The sequence below is a fragment of the Xiphias gladius genome, chromosome 15 (assembly GCF_016859285.1).
Source record: "Xiphias gladius isolate SHS-SW01 ecotype Sanya breed wild chromosome 15, ASM1685928v1, whole genome shotgun sequence".
NCBI lineage: Eukaryota > Metazoa > Chordata > Actinopteri > Istiophoriformes > Xiphiidae > Xiphias > Xiphias gladius.
This window is the reverse complement of record NC_053414.1, coordinates 19462194-19475903: the sequence shown is the minus strand read 5'-3', so window position 1 is coordinate 19475903 and position 13710 is coordinate 19462194. Positions and strand designations below refer to the sequence as shown.

The 13710-nt window shown below is 40.1% G+C and overlaps 1 protein-coding gene across 4 annotated transcripts in view; it reads right to left on the bottom strand.

The window, feature by feature from the left end:
• Window positions 1-520: 520 nt before the first annotated feature.
• Window positions 521-13710, bottom strand: part of rab11fip4b (RAB11 family interacting protein 4 (class II) b) — a 51385-nt gene continuing 38195 nt past the window's right edge. For 3 of the 4 annotated variants that reach the window (XM_040147395.1, XM_040147392.1, XM_040147396.1), the window contains exons 4-14: window positions 12218-12352; window positions 10351-10386; window positions 9050-9149; window positions 8169-8272; window positions 7765-7905; window positions 7291-7372; window positions 6393-6530; window positions 6042-6194; window positions 4410-4490; window positions 3805-3948; window positions 521-3196 (exon numbers count right to left, since the gene is read on the bottom strand). In XM_040147395.1, the coding sequence (XP_040003329.1) occupies window positions 3080-3196; window positions 3805-3948; window positions 4410-4490; window positions 6042-6194; window positions 6393-6530; window positions 7291-7372; window positions 7765-7905; window positions 8169-8272; window positions 9050-9149; window positions 10351-10386; window positions 12218-12352 (1231 nt within the window). In that variant the 3' untranslated portion in view covers window positions 521-3079. The remainder of the gene's footprint in view (window positions 3197-3804; window positions 3949-4409; window positions 4491-6041; window positions 6195-6392; window positions 6531-7290; window positions 7373-7764; window positions 7906-8168; window positions 8273-9049; window positions 9150-10350; window positions 10387-12217; window positions 12353-13710) is intronic. The other variant, XM_040147394.1, reaches the window with a different exon arrangement.

Sequence of the window (13710 nt, the reverse complement as noted above, 5' to 3'; positions counted from 1 at the left end):
CAGATAAGTAGATACAGTTGTCCCTCCCATGTCTAACATGTCTTTCAACTCCAGTAATGTGCAGGCCTACTGCTCTTTCACATCATTTAAATTATGTCTATAGAGATGTGCATCCAGGGGCCACCAGCTTTCAATTATTACCTTGTGTCTTCCAGTTATAGGATTCAAAACCTACTCATCATGCTGTCCTGGTACCTCTCAAAGTCTCTGTAGCTCGCAGAAATATAGTGAAACAGTACCTGGCATTTCTTTATTCTGGTCACATTGTATTAAAACAGATTACCTACGATAGGCTGTGCTTGAATCATATATTCCCAATGGCCTAGAATTATTATGTCTGAGACATAATAATGTGTACATGCAAAGCAGGCTTGCCTAAACATTAGAGCAAGGAAACCACCACTGAGTATTCTGAAATGTGTCATAATCACTGGAAGAAAGTAGAATACACACATAATAAAACTGATTGTGAAATTTTAATCAATCATTCAATCAAATGAGAATGGGTTATTTTCATTGTTCGTGTTGGTCAAATGTTCTTATTCACAGCACGGTTATGCTCATCACAATGGTAGCTAAGACATCAGCAGCATACACTGAAAGAGCAGAATGATTGGTTTCATGTTTTAGAAATGCTAGCTTATCATATAAGTGGGAGTGAGGACAAAAAACAGTATCGATGAAGAATGATGAAATTTCATGAGACAGCATCACTGCCAAAGCAAATTTTTATTGCCATTTATACTGACTACATCGCATTGGATAGCCCTAAGAATTCAAAATTTAAGAGCTACAAGAAATGAGTTTGTGACAGTTTTTACAGCTCAACGTACTGTTGATTAAAAAAAAAAAAAAAATCTAGGATGGCACGAGCAGCTATAGAGTGAAGAGATTTGTGAGGCAAAACAGGACATAAATCAGCAGGTACTGTACTTGTAAATAGGTTAATATTGCTCATAATGCTCACCATTTAGTTTAAGTTAGGAAGACAGTTTACAACCATATAAAAGCCCAGTTTAAATCAAATTCAAAAGCAATTGACTCACCATGACTAACTAAAACATCCCCCACTGCATTGAAAAAATATTACATTGACAAAATATTCCCAAATTGCTAACCTAGCTTGCCTAACTTACAAAGCATTGAGCTATACTGCTTTTTCTAATAGGACACCTAAGCAATCACAAGTTCTTTCATGATAAAACTGTATAAAAGAGATTTCATAGCATCAGTCTGAAAAAGAGTGGTGAGTGGCACATGAATACAAATTATCACTATATAATTACAACATTTACAAGTCAAGAAAATATGTCAGACATAGACATAGAATGTACCTCCAAAAATTGTGTAAATCTATAGCAACATCATCTTGAAAAATGTCCTCTAAAGGCACAGACAGAAGAAAAGGTGAACCATGCAAAAGGAAAAAAAAAAGTTTTTTTTGTGCAAGGAAGCAAAACTCAAGTTTAGAATAATTACATAGCACAGCAGATTGTAATTGTTCCCCCTCTTAAACAATGACCTCCTTATCACAGTGCAGAATACCGTGCACGTGTTACAACATGTCTTAACCAATCACAGATTTAAATTCATAAAGCCTTTTTTGGCCACACAGAAAGTGAAATATCAAGTTGTACATTCATGATATTTACAGTATTAGAGAGTTTCAGAGAGCCATCGGGGCAATAACTACAATCTGTGACGTGGAGACGTCAATGAGATTGCTAATCCAGTCTTTTGTACCAAAAAAGTGATGGATGCTCACATCCAGTATCTGAGTTGATTTCACTGAGCATAGAGAGATGATTCGGTAAACCATGTTACAATGGCTACCAGTCACTCCAACACACAACCTGTACATTCATATCATTACATTTCTGTGCAACATCACTTGGTCTATTGCTAGCAGCAGCGAATCTTTTCAAGCTCATGCCTTTGCTAACAAATAGCAGCCATGGAAGTTACAGTTTAAAGACACTCCTTGGTTGCAGCTTCTGCGCCATAAAGTGACACTCTACTACTCATCTGATCCAACCTAAGGACCACTTCTCGGTGAAAAATATTCACTATCGCACTGATTGACACTGCAAGTGATGTTTCATGGTTCCTGGAAGACATGTTCTCAAGAATAAACAAAAACATAAATCTTCACCTTCAATTAACCCTCACAGACTTCACTAAAACCCTCCTTTGCTAGCATGGCATATCCATGGTTTGTCACCTGACTCCTCACCTCTTTAGAGAAAACACTGTTGTTAATTCATTGTTTTCAACTTATAATCAAGGCATTCTTCTTTTCTTTCTCTGACCACTTCTGCCACCTTTCACACTCTACTTTAACACCTGCTTGTCCAAGTATGTCACATGCATTCGGAGAACACCTAGAAAGACCGGCAATTTACACATCGGGCAACGTTGGACTGACCCGCCTTCGTGTCTGTCTCACTCAGGTTTACAGTCTGCTTGTCAACTTGTTTGTCTGTCTCACTGTATTTTCGTAAATGTATCTCTGTACACCATACCAACCTGTCTGTCTGTAAATAAGACAGCTAATATTACAACAGGATACAGCAGAAACTACGCCAGGTTTGTTACTTTGTTCCAGTTTTTATGCCCAAATTCATTATTTCCAGTGTACCACATCCAGCGACTTTGTCGATCCTCAAAGCTTGTTGAGCGCAGGATATATCCTGGAAAGAAGTCACCAGTTTTGTCTTGTGTGATCAAAGTGGTTACAGCAACTACAGTTCCACAGCACAGACAGAGAATAAAAACAAAACAGGATAGCTCGAGTTTAAGAGTCACAGACGTATGACCTAAAGTCAGTGAGCAGTCACTGGCTCTTTAGATCTGTTTAGAATCTCGCTCAACCTGTGTTGCAAGAGAGGTTCTCTTCCTGCCACAAACAGCAGGGGGCGATGCATGTCTATTCATATGTCCCATGTTCAAAGACTGGCTCTGCCTCTCTCTGCTTTCCTGTACAGACTCCCAACTCTGGTTGCAGGTTTTTGATTGAAAAACTGGAACGATCCTCATTCTCCCGAGTTCGAGAACGATTCTCGTTCTAGTTGAGTCACTGCTAGTTCTTTATTTCCAGGATGGAGGGGTTGTGGTCCAGGATGGACAGGATGATTTTGTCCATGTACTGTCGCAAACGTATGTTGATTTCCTCCTGCTCCTTCAGGGCTTCCATTAACTGGGGAGGAAGAAGTATGTCAAATACATTTTCTTTTCAGTTTTTTAACAATGTACACTATAGCCTTACTAATTGTATTGTTACGCAAGAGTTCCTTAGTTGACCTGTGGCCCCAATACTTTTGTTGCTGCAACAATAAACTTGAACTTTGTTAATTAATAGCAGCATACACATTCTCTTTGTACGGGCCCTGTACAGGAATGCTGCTGGGTATAGGTTTTATACTTTCAAGTTATTCATTTTTATGAACGAATTGTTTATTTCCACTGTACTGGTCAGTAGTTCTGTGTGTGATATAGCCATGGTGATGACCTCCATATTATGCACAACAGGTTCAAATCAGTAGTAATATCTAGAACACTATTGTTCTGTGATACGTCCTAGAAATACAGTTATGCTCTAACTAATGTATGTAAGGATCCTATAAACTTGTTCAGATTAAATCCATTTAAGAAACTAATTAGTTGCAGAATAGTCAATAATGGAGTCGCAGAGTTGTTTCAGAGTAAAATACTGTGTACTGACCAATTTAATTGTCATAAAAGAATAATTAATTGAACTGCAGTGCGTTCTCAGTATGTGTAGTCTGCATATTATCCTGGTTTTACCTGGTCTCTGGAGGCATTATCTATCTCTGCAGCCAGAGACTGGGCCTTGGTCTGTGTGGCAAAGAGGTTCTTAGCTTCATATAGGCTGAGGCTGAGGATCTGACCGTTCAGCTCATCGTTCTGCTCCCTCAGCTTCTGGTTCTCCTAAAATACAGAATCAGGGTGAGAGGAAGAGGAGAGAGAGATAGGAAGAGAATGAGATAAGTATCTGGACCACACAAGTATAACAGGGGTGATAATGGGTTTTTTTGGTTTTGTTTTTTGTTTTTAAAATGGCCACTACTCAAGCCTCACTCAATCCATATCCCGAAACACTGCAGTTGGTACCTCATCCAGCAGCAAACACAGTAATAGACATCTACAGGACATAACATGGGTTATGCGTGTTACAGAACAAACTGCTCCCCTGCTTTGTCAGGTGTGTTACGAAAGCTCCATGATTAAGTTGCCTTTGAGTGCTGACAAGAGGTCAGTTTGCTTTACCCTTGTTCTATCTTTAACCATTACTAGAGGGATTGCAACACTGACCCCAATTCAGCTTGGGCAAGTTCACTCTACTCCATGGTGATTAGTGGTTAATCAGGAGGTCACAGAAGCAATTTTACCATCAGACCAGGAAGGAGCCAAGCCCCAGACAAGACCAGGTGCTGGAATTCAGGGGGAAGAAAGTCCTCGGACACAAATCGCTGGACACACACATACAGACATTTACAGAGGCGCACAGGCAAGCATAAAATAGTGAGTTCATCCTTCTCGTGGATGTTGCAGGGCAGTGTCTGTCAAATTAAAGCTGACCCCTACACACAGCTTCATAATTTGTCATATCATGGACAATTAAATTGAATTGTTCTACATCTAAAACTGCTGGAAGAAGTTGATATAAAGAAAGACATGAAAAAGAAGTATCTGCAGACTAAAGCTGGTTTAAAACTATTATAATCATTCCTCTTCTTGCTTGCCTGCACTTGGTGTGACAAGTTTGGCTCGAGGGCACAGGGTGACATGGACCTTATCGTCTGACCTCCCTGATAAAATGCACACACTGTACGAATCAGCAATTCTCACTGACTGGCTACATATCAGTAAAAAGTAACCTCTAGGCTTGGTGGTTTTAGTAACTTCTCCCTTTTATATTGCCTTTTGTTTTGGCTTGGAAGCATCATTTCCAATTCATACCATCACATGTCATCAAAATGAGTCAGACACAGCTTCTATAAACCTTTAAAGAGTGTTAATATCTACTTTTACTAGTCTTATTAGAGAGGACATTTGAAAAACACTCTCATCTACTCCCTTATCTCTCTGGATTACTTGGAACCAGGTCTGTACACTTTGAAGAGACTGGAAACAGTATCATGACATTTCAGTCTCTGTATATCTGTGGCAGGCAGACATACAGAGAGGCACATGTCACTGTATTTAGGAATACTTAAACTAGAAAACAGAGAAAGTACACAGGTCATACTCTATGTACTCTGCAGCTGGTATTCTCATAAATTGTGATGAAGCCGGGTAAAGCTCCACTGGACTCTCCATTACATTACCAATGAGTGCATCGTGTCGAGGACAGTATTGCTTTTAAAGGGGATTCATTCCCCAAAAGGGATCTTTAAGGGAATGAGAAGAGCTAATGTGATTGGCTGTGATCTTTACCACTCCCTATCCCCACAGATAATGTGATACTTTCTGCCTGAATCCAACCTCTTGCAGTGTGTCCCAGGTCCACGTAGTGTCTGCAGCCACAAAAATACCAAAAGTGGGCCTTGTTTTATGAAATTAGCACACTTCATGTTCTTCTGGCAGTACACACCCAATTTATAGTTTTAAATGGAAACTACTTCTCGTAAGAGCAAGGTTAAGTGCACTGAGTTCTGCGGGGATAAATACAAGTTGATGATGACTGTACAGTATGAACTATATTATCTAAAACTATCCGAATCATTATGCAGGTATGTCCTCCGGCTGCTTCAGAACTGGTTGTGAAATATGTGTAATGTCCTGTTTCTATACTGCAACTAGTACCTTTCAGTGCAACCTACACTCGAACTGGCATTGTCTTTCAATAACAGGGCAGCAATCCTGGATTCAGGATCCTGAAGCTATGTGAAAGCGTTTTATGATCATCGCAGCACCTTAAGCACACTCAGTATGCAGACATCCCCGTACACCAGTAGCTACACTACTTACTGAGCTGACCAAGCACAATAAAGCATTTGAAGAGAGCCTTTCATCAGTACCTGCTTGAGTCTCTTGACCTCATGTTCTAGCTCCACCTCCCTGGTCCTGCTGTTGAAGTCCGCCAGGCTAGAGGTGCGGCTGCGGCCAGGCTTTTCTGCCTCCAGCTTGAACAGCTGCAAATGCTCCAGCTCTCGACGCAGGTCCTCTATCAGCTAGGCAAAAGATAAAGGACAGATGAACAGTGTTATATAATGTCAATGCAGTTTTTTTTTTGTAGGTGTAGGTGCATGAGGTGACATACCTGCAGTGAGAGAGAGAGAAGAGTGAATGTGAGGAAAGAGTGTGAGCAGTAGAACAAACAATCTACATTGCTTTATGTGTGTGCATCTGCATAAAACAGTCCCTCCCACCTCCTGCATGGCTTCCTTCTCTTTCTGGAACTGGAGTCTATTCTGCCTCAGTTTGTCCATCATTTTCCTGTAGAGGTCCATCTCATCCTTCAGGCGTAGGCTGGTGTCCTCCAACTTGTCTGTCATTCTTTGCTTCTCCTGAGCATGGACAGACATACGCACAAAGTTATAGTTTGAAGTTTGTTTTGTTTTATTTATGTGTCTCAGCTATTTAAAATCCGACAAGGGCAAATAAACTTACTCAGGAAAGAGGCATGTCTATTTACCGTATGCAGTCATTCAAAATTTGAACACAAAGGCATCCACACATACAGGATGTATTTACACTGATAGACTTTTTTGGATATATACTATTAAACCACACTGTCTTCGGTATCAAAGGTTATCAGAGGGCATCTATTAAAGAAAATTCCACATACAAGTACAGTATTAACATAGAGAGTTGAATTAAATTTTATATTTTCTCAGACACCTTTGGTTGTACATTCAACAACATGTAGAGTTGACAGCTATTGGTGTCATTTAAATAGGTATCATCTCAAAATAGAAATTTTGTTCACCACACCAGCGGCTGTCTGTAACACCTCATCTTGTACATAAAATTACAGTAGCTCATCATGTGTGTCTGTGTATGTGCACAGATGGTGAACAATATCTGACTATTAAGAAAACTGACATTTTTGAAAGGGACAGTAGGCCTGTGTTGACTAATGTGAATATGGAAATCACCAAGACTTTGCATGTTAGAAAAAGAAACACAGACAGACAGTTAACTGGAGAGTTGCCCCTGATAACAGCATCAGCTGGATGTGTTAAATACAAAAGTAAAGACGTAATAATGAAAAGATGAACAAGATAAACGAAACTAAAAATACAGAGAAAAGTAAATATGGCTTACCTCATCCAGTTTCTCTGTCTGTGACTTGAGCCGGCACATGCTAAGAGCCAGCTCACTGTTTTCATCCTCCAGCTGCTTAACTCTAAAAACAAAAAAAAAACCTGTATGTCAGTGCACTTTTAGATATAAAATGAGTGTGACTTATAGTCAGTAAAGGCACTGTTTTAAACAAAGAAATGCAGTAAATGCTGTAGCTCCGGGGGGGTGGGCTGACTAACCCCAGGAGGAATCTCTGAGCTCTGTTTAGCATACGGTTTCACATTCTGCATTTTGTCTTCATAAGCAGGCATGTCAATGTCCATATCCAGGGGTTTTAAGAGCAACGATGCCCTGTGTAATCCCCCCCCCCAAGAAAAACCTTTACCTTAAATGTATCTCAGCATCAGAGTAAACACTAATGCATTTGGATACAAACAAAACACAGAGAAATCGTTTCTGTGTATGTTAGTATGATTGTGTATGCGTGTTTCTCACCGGTTGGTCAGCAGCTCTGTCTGTGTGTTCTTGTCCCTCTCCATCTTGCTGTAGGCCTCTCGATGTCGTTTTAGCCCCTCCTGCAGATTTTGTGCTGCTCGTGTCTCCTGGTCTTTCAGCTGCTCCTCCAGCTCATGAACCCTGAGATCATGAACAGATCACACAAAATTCATTCAATACAGTATCATTACTGTGCCGAGTGCTACTTTTAGTTAATGTTAAATTACTGCTACACTCTGTTGCATTATCTCTGCAAGATTAGCTGTTTGGGGCAAAAAAAACTCTTCGCCTTTCAACGACGAGAAGTTACGGAGAATGACCGGTATAATATGGTTCTGGGCCCTTAACTTATTTATTCTAAAATAAAATTTACGTATTTCTGAAACCAAGCTTTCTCACTGTACCTGTGTACTAGTTGTGTGTTCTCCTGCTTCAGCTTGGACTTGAGATCACCACTCATCAGAATCTCACTCTCCAGTTCTGCCACCTTCTTCTCCAGTGAACTCACCTGATAGAAACAGAGACAGCTTACTAGAAGCTAAATTTATGCTATAAACAAAATTAAATGTGACAATTATATTCAGGGATTTAAAATGATGAATGCTCGGGGCGCCCGAATGGCTTTTGGGGTTAAGGTGCCCTAAAGTCCCACGTTAAGGACTTAAGGAGATATTTCCTCTCTCTCTTGTTTCCTGTCATCCTGTCTGCTGCATCCAATGAAGCCACAAGGTGCCCCAAAAAAGAAATTATAATTATGTGTGTTCAAAAATGCTGGCCAGTATGACAATTTGGATATATCCCACAACCAAACAACAAATATCACATTTGATAAAACTAAAGTGTGTCTACAGCTAAAGGCAGATTCATAATGCCTATGTATTAGCACTAAGCAACAATATTTTCCATAGTTTAACTAAGTTTGCAATTCCCAAGGTCTTGAAGATTTGAAAATAGTAAGTAACATTCGTATATTCTTTTTTTTTTTGTAGACATGAGAGGAACCCTGACAGGGATCATCATATAAATTAGCATTTTCTGCTTAAGCTTTGCATCCACCAGGAACATGACTTCACTCTTTGTGACTTTAGTGCTAACAGTGCAAAAAAAGCTAAAGGTGAGATATGTTTATTCTGTTGTGGGTTTTCAGTAGTCCGACAGAAATAGTGAGAGCTATTACCTCGCACAAGCACCTATTTAGTGCTTAAAAAAGCTTACATAAATAAAGGTCTGCCAACATATGGACAAACAGGTGGCACACACGCAAAGGACACAAACATATTCATACCTTCTCATTGATGTCAATGTCACAAGAGTCGATGCTGTCTCGGAAAAGGTCCTCTGTACTGCCATTACTGCTGCTCAAGTTGCTGTTGTGGAGCAGCTGCCTGCTCAAACACACGGGGATACACAAACTTAAGAGGAGGAACCCGCTGAGAATAGATACAGGTGAGGACCGGCTAGTTTTAAGTGTGTTTGTGTGTGTGTGTGTGTGTGTGTGTGTGTGTGTGTGTGTGTGTGTGTGTGTGTGTGTGTGTGTGTGTGTCTGTGTGTGTGTGTGTATGTGTGTGAGTGAGTGAAAGTAAGTGTGCTCTGCCCTGCAGTGATGCTGATTCAAGATAGCATAGATGGTGTAGGACTATAAGGACAGTGCCAAGAAGAGAGGCTGGTGCAAAAAGAATTAAATTTAGTAAACACAAAGGCACACACTTATTTAGAAACCTAAGAAAGACACCCACACAGGTGTGTGTATATCTAACTGTGTCACACAGTCAAGCGTGACATTCATGCCAAGATGTGACTACAGCAGCCCCCTCTTTCACTGATGGACAGCAAGCCTCTGCTCCCTTACTGAGATTAGCAATATTGAGAGGAGAGGAGGGGAGAGGAGAGGAGAAAAAGGAGGAAACAGAAAGGGAAAATAGCAGAAGAGATAAAGACAGCGATAAAGTGAAAGACATAATCAAACCAGACAGAGAGGACAGTAGAAGGAACCGGGAGAGAGAGCCAAACCTTATATTGAATACATAGATCACGTCTGACAGGCCGTTTTCACTCTGTCACTATAACTCAGTTACTGTGGGTGGAAATAGAACAAAGGCCTAGATACAAAACATTTAAGGTAGTACAGACCAACAGGCCATCAAGTGGCTGAAAAGCTGATGCCACTGAAAAGCTGATGTCCAATCTCTTTTTCTCAGCCTCGGAACAAAAACAAACGATTTTACAGCATGCTTGGTTACAGATCAGATTCTTTTCATACAAACATCCCGTATTTCTCTGAATAACTACTTAGTAATTAACTGGCTGTTAGAGCACAATGGTCGGGCAGCTGAGTGATAAGGAAGCAGAGACTGCTAATCTTGCTGTACGTTTACGTGTGGGTTCATGTGTGTCTGTGTCAACAAATAGAGCAAACACGTGCAAGCAAAGGCTGTATAATGCATAAACACAAGGAGTACAAGTGAGAGACCCTCTCTTTAGACACACACAGAAGCACACACACACACACACACACACACACACACACACACACACACACACACACACACACACACACACACACACACACACACAAAAGTGGCCTACCTTCCAAAAGCAGTGCTGGAGATTTTCCTGTTGGGGCTAGAAAGGGAAAAACAAAATGACAGCCATTTTTTTTACAGTGTACTGCAATGGATATGTCTAGACTCACAGCTCAACAACACGCTGGAAATAACTGCTGGCAATGGCAATTAAGATGGTGGCTATTCAGTGTGAGAGATACATTGGAAAGAGAGAGAAACACTGAAGGACATGTCAGTGATAATACTTTCTTTCACTACTTGTTCAGTGAGCAGGGGCTTATATCTGCTCAACAACTGTCTCAGGGGGACAAAAACCCAAAGAAACTTTCAGTCTGATGTTCAGACTGTCTGTGCTGAGTTTCGCATTGGATTAACAAAGAGGCAAACATACTGTAGGGTCATGCAAATGACAGCAGGTGTAGAGATAAAACAAGCATCATCATCATCAACTCTTGGCGCAAAAGAGACTGGCTTGAGGTATGAGACAGCAGGATAACTGTACAGCAAAAATTGGCAAATTTAATAAAAAAACAAAACAATCTATTATGTGAAAATATATAAATGATTACTGTAACATCCCCGTGAAATAGCTTTGTGTGTGTTTCTGACTGTGTTGTTTTGGTTATGCCGTTGGTAGTTGAGCATGTCATGTACTTGTCTCACTGCTTAAAAAGTGTCAGATCATACAAGATTTTCTCACATTCACACATTCAGCTACCCTTTGCTAAGTCAAGAAAACTGTGAGGAAGCTCAAAAGAGATGTATCATATTCAGTGCAGACAGCAATTGAGGGAAACGTGAGAAAAGCGGACTTCACAGTGCACACTATATTCAAAAAACATTATTCTACAAAATGTATTGTTTTCAAATGACTCTGTGTCTGCATGTGTGTGTGTGTGCACTTGTGTTTGCAGGTAGACTGCGCAGCTATTACTGGTTGCGGAGGATTATGTTTCCAATAATAGGTTCCCTATTACAGTGGTTGATGAGGTAAGCACAGGAGTGACAGCTTTATATAACAATCAATTAGTCCTTGTGTGTGTGTGTGTGTGTGTGTGTGTGTGTGTGTGTGTGTGTGTGTGTGTGTGTGTGTGTGTGTGTGTGTGTGTGTGTTTGCATGTGAATGATGATGATGATGATGTGTTTTTTTTGTACATGAAACAGGAGGAGGAACACTTAAACACCTCTGTAACAATATTACATCATTCTTATTAAATTATACTAAATAAACAAACAGTAACCCCTGAGTCAGTCCCAGCAGTCTAATGTGAGTGGACCAATGCACTTCAAATTCTTCTGTGCGCATCCTGAACAATACACATAATAGCTAGAAGTGTTTGTTTCAGTCTCACCGAAAAAACAGTATGGTGTACTGATCCTGTCATGTATAATAAAGTTATTGTCTTTCAATGTACCGCGGTTGCGTCTAAAAATTACCTGTCAGGATAATTAACGTGAATTTTTCACAGAAGTTTGGTCACCTTACCTATTTTCAATTAGAAGCTTTTTTTTTGTGGAATCAGGTATTGTGTGGCTGCATTTTTTTTCACCATGTGGAGTTACTCTTAAGTTTAATTTAAATAAAACTGGCAAGAAGAATTGCAGCCAGCAAAAACATGATGGTGATGTGATTTGATTTGACTGGCTAACAGTCAAGAGCATGGTGGTCAGCAGGAAAGGCCTGAGAGCAGGAAAGTGCCAAAGACTGCATACAATTTCCAAATTTCTTGGCTCACAAAAATACTCCTTATTGAAGATGTACTAACCATTGGCATTTGGTGGATGTAGGTTTTGTGTAATACTGTGTTGTGTGTGTGTGTGTGTGTGTGTGTGTGTGTGTGTGTGTGTGTGTGTGTGTGTGTGTGTGTGTGTGTGTGAGTGTGTCCTACCTGTTAGCCTTGAGGTTTTTGAGGCGAGCCTCCAGGTCATTTAGTAGGTTGACCTTCTTGCTGCACTGAGAACAGTAGACATCCATCAGTTCACCGGTGTAATGCTGACGCACCTTACGAGGAGTCTGGCCTGCGCTGTAAACACACACAGACACAAATTGTTTTTATCTGCCGATGAAAACACTAAGATGAAGTCAATTTAAAGTCAATTGGCTTTGCTTACATGTGCATGTGAGAGCATTGAGACACTATTTGAGTGTAAGAAAAGTGCCAAGACACCTTGAAAACTGATCTGGGCTAGCCACTAAATAACACCAATAAAAATGAAACTCAACACAGAAAAAGAGAGAGAAATAGATCTCAAAGATAAGGAAGGAGGAACTCAGTACTCGCACTTCGTTTGGAATGAATTTTTGGATCCAGAAATATAACTTCATTTAGTTTATTATGTTAAAGTATGTTGGCAAGGTGAAATCAGGAGATCACAAGTATGACCTCATCACCAAAATAAAGAAAAGCCACAATGCATTATCACTATCAAGGTCCTGCACGCACTAACTGATTTTGTTATAGTTTCCAGTAACTCTCCCAAATCCCTTTATTTTCTCCCAGAACCCTGTTTACACTTTGAAAGTCAACAAAGTTCATTCTTGAGTTTTAGAACCTCAACCTTTAAACCGATGGCTTGGGAGTGTGAGGGGCACTACATCAAAATGAGCAAGTGTACCTTTAACCCACTTTTCACTGTAACTTAACTTCCTTCCCATGCTGAGTTGTCTAATACTTCTCGTAAATCTGGGCCTCATTTTGAATTTAAATCTCCATGCCAACTCCGTTTGGAGAGTTTTGTCTGCTTGGTATGCGTGGAAGGAGCATGAAGCTGTATTGCCTGTCTATCAGCCGGGAGACTTAATCCCATTAAACACAGGCCTTTGATGAATATTAATGTGGCCTTAAGGACAAGAATTCCTAAACTACAGTCAAGACTCAGAATAATAAGAGTCAGGGAATGATTCTGAAGCTTGCAGACTGGAGACTCAAGCAAAAGACGAAGCTACAGAAACTGGTCAGTATTTTACATTTTGCCTTATCATGACATAACCTTTGATAAAAAGCACAGAAGCCTACACCCAACTGAAATGTATAATTATTCTTTGTAGCACAGTGGTTCCCAACCCCTGATCCACATACCGATACATTAAATATTTGCTACTATGCCAGGAGGAAGTATGATTAAGAAAGAATCCTGCATAATAATTATATAAATTCATAGGCTAATGAAGGCTATTTGTGTAGTAATTACCTTGATCTTGCTGTCTGACACCATGTCACACCCAAAACAATGGCATACTGATTTTGAACGAAGGTAGTCAGTACACAAGGTTATCAATCTGTCATTATGCACTTACATACTCAGTTAGCATGTGCAGTGTTCCCATTAGTGTTGCAACAGGCTAACTTTGGGAAAAAACAGCAAAAACATAAAGAGTCTG